This window comes from Electrophorus electricus, chromosome 20 (assembly GCF_041902795.1).
Source record: "Electrophorus electricus isolate QZ-2024a chromosome 20, ASM4190279v1, whole genome shotgun sequence".
NCBI lineage: Eukaryota > Metazoa > Chordata > Actinopteri > Gymnotiformes > Gymnotidae > Electrophorus > Electrophorus electricus.
Genome location: NC_137516.1, coordinates 18595001 through 18605000, shown reverse-complemented (window position 1 = coordinate 18605000; position 10000 = coordinate 18595001). Strand labels below are relative to the sequence as shown.

Below are 10000 nucleotides of genomic sequence, written 5' to 3'. Positions count from 1 at the left end.
GACACGCATGACAGGGATGAAATACTGGCTTGGATGAGACCTAGGACAGTCAGCTGGACTCACTGGAGCAGTGGGAGGTCCAGACCTAATCCAGCATTACACAGTACTTCAGCAATCATGCCTACAGCAGCCAACACCAGACACAGGAGGGGAACATCACCCTCCCTTTGCACATAAATAAAAGACCCTTTATGAAATACATTTAGGTAACCCGCCAGTTTCTAACATTGACGTCTCCAATGGCTGTCGAGGGAGACCTGTCCTCAGTATAACGCTGAAAGCCTCAGAAGGACAGAGTCCACATCCCTCCATGACTGGAGATGTAAAGGTCCAGAGACCCGAACGCACACGGCTGTCTGCAGTCCTGAGAAGCCCCAGGAGATGGCGGGAACGCACGTTTATGGACGAGCCCTCGTAGGAGAGGACGCCACGTGTCCATCACGCGGGTAGGACAGCAGAGAGCGGGCCACCGAACACCATGGTTACCATGGTAACGCATGGTTACCGAAGGTATGCAAAAAATAAGAGTGGAAGCAAAAATAAGAGAAACAGTGAAGGACTTTAAAGAATCAGCTTTGTGCAGAGATGCAAATACGACGATGGGAGGGTCTGTTGGCTTGTGCAGGTTACAGCGACAACAGAGCCAATAAGAGGGGAGGGGCTACGGTGCATGAGGACACGCCCACTGAAAGGTATAGCTTATGTTGAGGAGGGGGTACTGCATATTCTCAAGGCTAATCATCTCAAATAGGATGTCCTGTAGCAGCAAAAAAAAAAAAGAAAATGAACACTGACCTTTGCATTTTTAATAAACTAATAACATTTCAGTTCTCTGAATTTGACATATAACACATTTCTTAGTCTATACAAAGGAGGAAACAATATCTCAAATCCTCTTATACCTCTGACTTTTATATAAGAGAATACAAGTTATACAGTACTCTTAAATAGCTTTCCCTCTCTTTTAGTATTAAAATATATATAGATTTATAAATGTAAATATAATATTAAAACAAGACCTTTTTTTAATATATTTTAAATAAATCCTCGTCTGTGAGGTCTACGTTCAGTTCAGAAAGGCAGGACTGAGGCTGGGGACATCTTAAGGCAGGCAGAGGTTCCAGACAGGGATGTGGAAGTGTGTGTGTGTGTGTGTGTGTGTGTGTGTGTGTGTGTGTGTGTGAGGGGTGTCTAGCAATCTTTGGCTGCTTGGATCCGTGTATCACCTGCAACATGCAAAAAAAGAAAAAAGACAGAACAGCGTGAGAATCATTGGCACGGTCGGTTCATCCCCAGCATGGAGGCCTAACGGGCCTGTAAACAGAACTTGGAAGGCGCTTTCTGTGTCGGTGCTAAACCTTACAGACTTCATTAACTTTACAAACTCCTTTAAATGGCGTGTGGGGTGGCAGTCCCAAACCAGGCCACTAGGAAGTTTGGTTAAGGACGAGCTCAGATGTGAAGGTAGGGGAAAGATGGAGGTTCTTACCTCGAGCCTGGGTAGCTTGATGCTGGTTCTTCACTGGAGATTCCAGATCTTGAAGTTCCAGAGAATCTCTGCGGGAGGGCCGAGCAGCCCGTGTGGAAGTCTGGGAAGTCCTTATAGAGTCCTCGAAAGAGTCTGATTCGCTGTCCTCGAATCCCTCGTGCATGTACGCCTGGTACGACCCCGGCAGACTGGGGTGCACAGCCACAGTCACTGAGGCCGTAGCTGTCACCATGGTGACCGCGTCGCCAGAGCCCTGCAGTGCTTTAGTCCTGTTCGGCTGCGGCCCTCTGGCCTGCTGAGGCCTGGAGCCACAGTGAGTAGTCCTCCCTGGACAGGGGGTCCTGTCGCTGGGCAAATGTTGCGTCCTGAGTCCCCGCTGCTCCAGCTTTCTGTCCCACCGCGTGATCCGCGAGCAAACAGAGTTCACGGCGTCCTGAGACGCCTTGACGGGACCCGCAAGTCCCACTGCGGCTGGGCCTTCGCCGAAAGTTTTCACCACCTGCAAAAGATGGAGCCGTCAGCGAGTGATGGCAGTCAAAAGCCAATCACGCCGTGCCGCCAGTTCCTTAGCTCTGCCCGTTTCGCTCAAGAGACCTACCGTGAGTGTGGGGGCGCCGGGAACGGGGCTGGACTGCATCAGGACGAGCGAGGTCGACGGTTGGGCGGGGGACGCCGTGTAAACGTTCCTGTCGCCATGCTTGTAGTCCTCCTCGCTGATCCCAGACGTGGTGGTGGTCTCAGAGTAGTACTCAGAGTCCGAGGTCTCGGCGAAGGCTTGCCTCCGAGCTCTGGGTGTGGCGCCGCTGTAGTAGCCATGGTGGGTCATGGGCGGGGGCACAGGCTCAGGCGAAGGGCTGGGTAGCCAGGTGCTGGCGTCGCCAGGGGCAACCTCGGCCGGAGGGCCAGCGAGGGACAGCAGAACCGGCAACAGGACAAGGCCATTTAGGACTCCTAGCAGCGTCAGGATAGTGAGGACCGCAAAGAAGTACCTACGGAAGACACAAACGGGACCGAGGTTTTACTGACGATCCAGACCCGGATCGTGCGGGACTCTGTTCCTCATCCCTGGCTCCACTCCCGCGCCTCCTCTGCGGAGGACGTCCTAGACGCCATCGCTCCCTCCAAGACCCTGATTCATCATTGCTGCATTTTCACTTCCAGAACAAATGTGTTTACATTAATGAGCAGAAACACTCACCCTGTCTCTCTCGCACACACAATCCGTCGTCTCCCTCTCACACACACACACACACACACACACACACACACACACACACACACACACCCTCTCTCTCTCTCACGTTCTTTCTTCCCCGTCTATGGCCCCTAAGCTGCCACTGCTGCTAATGTAATTTTCTCTTCAACAACTTCCTAACCATCTCATTGAGATCCAGTTTCAGTCTGGCTGTGGCACTCGCTCGTGCGTTTACGTTCACCAGGCTAAGGCTCCTCCCACTTACTCGTGCGTTTACGTTCACTAGGTTAACGCTCCTAGCACTCACTCGTGCGTTTACGTTCACCAGGTTAATGCTCCTCCCACTCACTCGTGCGTTTACGTTCACCAGGTTAATGCTCCTCCCACTCACTCGTTCGTTTACGTTCACCAGGTTAACGCTCCTCACACTCACTTGTGCGTTTACGTTCACCAGGCTAAGGCTCCTCCCACTCACTCGTTCGTTTACGTTCACCAGGTTAACGCTCCTCCCACTCACTTGTGCGTTTGCGTTCACCAGGCTAAGGCTCCTCCCACTCACTCGTTCGTTTACGTTCACCAGGTTAACGCTCCTCCCACTCACTTGTGCGTTTACGTTCACCAGGCTAAGGCTCCTCCCTCTTCCCTCACCATAATCGCGCCACATTTTTGCCCAGTCCTGACCTACGCCCCTTCTGTACAGAGCCAGTCGAACCAACCCAGGATCCGCTCAGTCAGGAGTTACAGGCACCCCGGAGCCCTGCGGGGGGCCCTGCACTCTCTGATATGTCCTTTCTTACAGCTCCACCACCTTCTGCAGCGCGGCCGGGTGGAGGAGAGGCGCCGTAATGAACTGCAGACGTCTGGGGGCGTCTGCGTCTCTGAGATTCAGCTCACGCCACCAAGGGAGGGCTAGCCCCTCACCACAAGAAAGAGCACATGAGAAAATTAGAGAGTGCTCCAGTTAAACACTCTCTCTCACACACACACACAAAGGCAATTTAGCCTTTTGGAGGTTAGAAAAAGAGGAACAGAATCTGGAAAAACAAGGATGTGGATTCTGGTGAATCTGGAATGTTCTCTTTAACAATCCACTCTCTCTCACACACACACACACACACACACACACACACACACACACACACACACACACACCAGTTAACCTCTGGCAGATCTGCTGGAAGCACTCCAATCTTACAGTGAGAAGTACCACCCATTGGTCTCCTCCAATCAGCACGTACGTCTGTCATGACATCACATCATCGAGCAAATATTACAAAATCACAGGTCTGTTGGCCATTGCCTCCCTGCCCCTCCATTTTGGATCTGTATACATCTGGTTTCTATCATGAGCTCTACGTTTGTTTGTTTGTTTGTTTCCAGTGCATCTCTGGTTTGAAGCAACTGTAATGACCTCGTTTGAGTCATGATGTGCGGTCAAGGTTTAAGGTGACCACACTGAAGGTGGCCATGGAGGAACGCACACTACCACGGGGGTGAAGAACCAGGAGAACTAAACCACAGAACTAAACCTCCCCTGCCCCGACCCTGCGTCTGCCTCATTAACGAAGGCAAGGCAGACCGCTCGAGTGTGAACAACTATCTAACGTCTGTGCGGATGCCCTCGGACGGGCAGACAAATCTCTCTCGCCAAAACCAGAGGCATTTCAGAGCAAACGGCAGATGCGTGACGCAACCGATATTTTCATGAAGTTTATAATGTTCCATGAAAACATGTGGGCTGTTTGGCCGTTTTTGGTGTGGCTTTTTTAAGCCAACCGCCTCTGTGTCCATAGGAGTGGACCTTTTGTTCGGTCGAGAGCCCCGACACTCGCAGTCCTGTACACATGGGGAAAAAAGACTGGAAAAAGGGGCACCTGTTTGTTTTAGTAAGTCAACATACAGAACGTAGAGCATGATTTATTTAAGGGGTTAAAGAGAGAGAGAGCGCGAGAAGCTACCCCTGGGCCCCACTAGAGACAGACCTCCAGAGTAGTCCTAGTGTTAGGAATTCTGTTGTTTATATAAACTGTAATCTTTTCCATTCCGAGTGAGGGGTTGGGGGTGTGTGTGTAGGCTGGGGGGGCTCCTTCTGAGTTGGGCCACTGAGCTCTGGTGTTTATTCAGTGCCCTACCACCAGGAGATGTTTACAGCACTGTACTTATGCTACTCCACAGCAAGAAGGTCTGCTCCCTCCCTCTCTCTCTCTCTCTCTTTCTCCCTCTCTCTCTCTCTCTCTCTTTCTCTCTCTCTCTCTAAACAGGACCTCCCAGTGTGAATGCCCCAATGCTGGCACACAGCACCCACCAAATGGTTCCCTCCAGTGCTCCCACCTCCTTCCCAAACACCCAGATCGCACTGTCCATCCACCCCCTCCCCACCCCATTTAAACAGCTTTGTGTCAATCTTTGAGGGGAGAAACGTGGAAAAAAGCTAGAAAAGCCCTCTCCTTTCACCATGACTTGATTCAGACTCTTGGAGAAGCCCTGAAGGCTCGCTGTGCCAAAAAGCCACCCTGCGCGTATTTATTTAGTTTTTTTAATGTTCTTCTTCTCTGTTTTGCTGCTTTCTCTAACTAAGCCATTTTCAAGTGCTGGTCTGTGTGCAGCAGTTCTCAAGGCTGCGGTCAGGATTGGTCTGAAAAACACGGCTGTTTGCTGCCAGGCTTGTTTTCAAAGACAGACATTTAAGTGACTCCGAGGAGGAAACAGGCCAAAGGCAAGAGTCTGCACGCAGGCCAAGCTCACGCAGGCCCGGCTCACGTACGTCCGGCTCACGCGGGCCAAGCTCACGTAGGCCCGGCTCACGTACGTCCGGCTCACGCAAGCCCGGCTCACGTACGTCCGGCTCACGCAGGCCAAGCTCACGTACGTCCGGCTCACGTACGTCCGGCTCACGCAGGCCAAGCTCACGTACGTCCGGCTCACGCAGGCCCGGCTCACGAACGTCCGGCTCACGCAGGCCAAGCTCACGTAGGCCCGGCTCACGTACGTCCGGCTCACGCAGGCCCGGCTCACGTACGTCCAGCTCACGCGGGCCAAACTCACGTATGCTCAGTCCACGTTTGCCCAGCTCACATGTGCCCAGTTCACGTGTGCTCAGCTCAACTCATGAATGGGAGATGTTGTGCCTGAACCCATGAAGCTGGAGATGTGGCTTCAACCTGGCACAGTAGCTCTCAACTGGTTAATGGGAAATTTGACATTGTTCCCAAGAACGTGTGTGTGTGTGGGTGTGTGTGTGTGTGTGTGTGTGTATCACTTTCTAGTGGGTATTTACGTGTTTATGAGCAGCTGTTTCACACTCTTGATTTTCCTAGTTTCCCTAGTCGCTGTGTTGGTGGTCTGTTGGAGTGACAAGCCCAGGTGAGGAGCTGCACCCTACATCCCTCTGGTCTCCACCCTCAACACACACCCCAGCAACTGTCTCCAACGCAAGCGCCTGACCAACACCCCCACCATACGCCAAAGCCAGCCGGAGGGGCAGCACGTAATCGAGGGCCGAATCCCTCGGCAACACCAGCAGACGTATCCTGGCAGGCAGAAGAAGACTACTCACCTCATGATGAAGTCAAACTCCGAGCCAGCCAGCATCAGCACGCCCAGGAAGGTGGAGATGGCACCGTCCATCACAGGCGCAAACATCTGCTCCAGCGCCAGGGCCGAGCGCGTGTTCCTGTCTCCGATGGCGGTCAGGAAGCCCTGGTGGTGTGAGGGGGCAGTAAACACCGTGCACTCCATTGTGTGAGACTTCAACCCAAACTCTGGGGCTGAATTCTGACTGTTAGCGATGTCCGTGTCTTACCAGGGCCACGTGCACGGTGAACTCCACCCCGATGCCGACGGAGGCGATCAGAATGACAACAGGGATGGCGCTCAGTTTAATACCCATCAGCCCCATGATGCCAAAGAGCTCCACCGTCATCATGGCCAAGATAAAGACCTGGAGGGTACAGCGGGCACGAGAAGCCCATTAGCAGGTAACGTGCTGAATGTATGCGGACACAGAGACACAGCCCCGGCACACTCAACTCCGCCCCCCAAAACAAACCCCACCCCTAACACATCTTACTCCCTCTCCTTGTACAGAAAGCAGAGAGACTGAATGAGAGAGAGAGAGAAAGAAAGAGAGCGCGAGATCGAGACGGAGTGAGACACACAGACGAGAATCCAGAGGATCCAGAATCCAGAATCCTTCTCACACTCCTGACACCACTTCCCCCTGTTTGATGACAACATCCTCTCCTGGCTTTCTGATTGGATGAAGGAGACTTGTTCAAACTCCAGAACCTGGGAAGTTTTGGTGTCAGCAGGGAGACTAAGGTGACACTCAACAGGACAGAAGCAGGAAGGCCTCAGTCCCAATGCCAGGATTGTCTGCAGCTCTGAACGCTCCCGCCACGATGGTGACGCAGGGATCTGGTCTCCCAGTTCTGTCCCCCCAGTCTGTAGCACTGGGGTTCTCGGCAGGCGAGGTGAAATGTTTCCCAGCCATTAAACAGACACCGACATACACACACCCCTCCCCCCCAGCACTGATGGATGGGTTTAGCAGGCCAAGGTCACGACTGGGCAGATCTGTCGTGTCCCCAAATTTCTGCACAAAGGCAGTTTGAGGTAAAAGGTCTTCAGGAGATTCTCTCCTCCTTTGCATTAAAAAAAACCTCGCAGTTTCCATTAGAATGACAAAAGGTGAGGGAGTGAAAGAGAGAGAGTGTGTGTGTGTGTGTGTGTCACCCTTTAGACAACCCACCCCATGCGCTCCCCTGAGAGGGAGCGTCTATGGCAGGTTTATTGAGCTGTGCTGAGGAGGATCAGGAGGGAGTGAAAGACAGAGGGAGGGAGAGAGGGAGTGAGCGAGCGACACGGACTTACGATGATACCAGCTGTCCAGGGGTTGAGCAGGAGCAGGGCACACACCAGGAAGGTGCACGCCAGCCCCACGCTGACGGCCAGCAGGAACCAGTGCCTCAGCCTGACGTACTGCTCCCAGTAGAGGAACGGGTATCCGTTGGGGTAGCTGTGCACGCCCTCGCGCGCAAACTCCTCACAGATGGAGCGCACACTCTCAATGGCCTCCACGAAGTCCGACGCCTGCCGCAGGCCGTTCAGGTAGAAGGGGAACTGGGCGAACTCCAGAGGCTCGGCGGCCGGAACTGCGGGCGAGAGGATGAGGGGTTAGCATGCCACGCGCCTGCACGTGAGACACGTGCAGCACGTCACGCACCTGCACGTGAGACGTGCATAGCGGACCACGCACCTGCATGAGATGCGCGTAGCGCATCACGCACCTGCATGTGAGATGCGTGTAGCACACCACACACCTGCACGTGAGACGCGTGTAGCAGGCCACGCGCCTGCATGTGAGAGGCATAGCACTGAAGTGCCCGGGCGGCGGCAGACACTCACTGCGCAGGTTCTCGCCGGTGGTGTCGTACTTGTCGTGGATCCACTCGGGTGGGTGTGGGTACAGGTTGGCCTGCGACGCCGCGTAGCCCAGCGGGTCGTTGCTGACCCACACGGTCAGGTAGATGTAGAAGACCTCCGCGGAGATCAGACCGTCCTCGCTTACCAGACGCCGGGACGTCAGCTAATAGTGACAGAGAGGGATGAAACACCAGCGTGCATATGGGATAGTGGGACACAGAGTGAACACACACACACACACACACACACACACACACCTGGCTGTAGTTTAAGGGCTCTTTCTTAGAGCCAGTTTGAATGAGAAGCTTGTAGGCTAGCGCTCCATCCTCTGTGCCATTACGGTAACTGTCCCTGGTGATCCTGCCAGATTCCCAGTCAGCATCGAACGCCGCCTGGAGGCCTGTTGGAGAGGAACGCCGGATTAGACGGATATATGAACCTCCGAGGTCTTCTAGGTCAGCTCCGAAGTGTGACCCAGCCTCACAGCAGAAAATGCTGAAAAGCACAACTAAGGCTATAACGGGCTTGGTGGGAGATGCCAAGCCCCCCCCCACACACACACACACCCCCCAGCCCCTCCGAGCCTGTCTGTCCATCTCTGTGTGTGCTGCTGAATGAAGACATATGAACCAGCTCTCAGCAGCCTTTCGCGTTCTCTGAATTACAAAGTCTGGAAAAAGCTGAAAAAGTTTCCAGCAGCGTTCTGTAATTACAGAGACCTCCTCACCAGAAAGGCAACTGGGAGCAGGGAGGAACACAGGGCCGACCGGAGCGACAGAAAGCGTCTTTCAACTGCCTCCAGTCTCTTATTTTCTCACGTGCTCTTTCTTTCCCGAGATCCCAGCTGAGCCCTCTGTGGGCTGAGGCCAGGTGGAGAGGTCATATGCAGGCACAGATAACCTTTGACCCTCCCTTCCTTAAGGCCAAGTGGGAGGAGCTGGCAAGTGACAGACAGGCCTGACCTCTGGCTGAACTCCTCCCTTCACCTGTGGCCGCTCGGTGCTTTGGAGTCCTGTGACCTGGCGTGACCCCAGCTGTTTGCCACTCTCCTTACGCGTAATCCCCCCCACCAATGTTCACGCAAATGGCTTTTTACATTTATTATAATTATTATTATTAGAAGTGTAATTCACAAGCACCATGTCAAAACATCAAAACATCAGAGTAACAGATCTCTCGGTGAAACATGCACCGATGTCTCGCGTCTGTCCCGCATCTGTCCCGCGCGATGCTTACCTCTGAGCCAGTCCTGGAAGTAATGCAGCCACATGCGGGGTAATTCCCCACCACTGCCCCGCACCACGTGCTTGACGGTGCTGAAGGCGCCATGTAGCTGCGCCAGCTGCCTCTGGGATCGGGTGTAGTCGAAGCCGCCCGTGGTGACCAGGTAGATGTTGTAGAAGGAGAAGTAGCGGAACTGCGCCGAGATGAAGTCATACTCCCGCGTGTCGCGGGGCACGATGTCTGTCAGGTAGAGTCCATCCCGCACCATGGTGGTCCCGTACAGGCTGAGCCCCAGCAGGGCCACGAAGGTCACCAGCACTGCGGCCTTTGCCTGGGGCTTCAGTAGTAGCGGGGCGTAGCGCTCCCGCGCAAAGCGGGACAGGTTCCAACGCAGGAACGGCAGGGGGGTGCATTCGGAGCCGCGGGGCCGCGCCTCCTCACCCTGGGCCAGCAGGTCACGGGTGGAGCCGGCCGGCGTGAAGAGCCGGGAGCCGTACGGGTCGGGTGGGGGCGGAACCACCGAGGGCGGGCTCGTGGAGATCTGTGAGGTGGGGGGCAGGATGGTCACGATGTGCTGGCCGGTGGCGTCGCACTGCGTGAAGGTCTGCACCGTCGTGGTGATGTGCGTGCTCGTGGAGATGGTGGGGCCGGCCAAGGTGGGCGGAGCC

General features: G+C 54.4%; 1 protein-coding gene across 1 annotated transcript in view; it reads right to left on the bottom strand.

Moving 5' to 3' along the window:
* The window catches only part of ptch2 (patched 2), a 28186-nt gene that overhangs the window by 781 nt on the left and 17405 nt on the right, over positions 1 to 10000 (bottom strand). Inside the window, exons 14-22 of the mRNA XM_027030262.3 lie at positions 9345 to 10000; positions 8366 to 8508; positions 8091 to 8271; positions 7557 to 7837; positions 6487 to 6624; positions 6241 to 6383; positions 2088 to 2478; positions 1490 to 1988; positions 1 to 1226 (exon numbers count right to left, since the gene is read on the bottom strand). The exon at positions 1 to 1226 is cut by the window's left edge and continues 781 nt beyond it; the exon at positions 9345 to 10000 is cut by the window's right edge and continues 75 nt beyond it. Of these exons, the coding sequence (XP_026886063.3) occupies positions 1192 to 1226; positions 1490 to 1988; positions 2088 to 2478; positions 6241 to 6383; positions 6487 to 6624; positions 7557 to 7837; positions 8091 to 8271; positions 8366 to 8508; positions 9345 to 10000 (2467 nt within the window). The 3' untranslated portion in view covers positions 1 to 1191. The remainder of the gene's footprint in view (positions 1227 to 1489; positions 1989 to 2087; positions 2479 to 6240; positions 6384 to 6486; positions 6625 to 7556; positions 7838 to 8090; positions 8272 to 8365; positions 8509 to 9344) is intronic.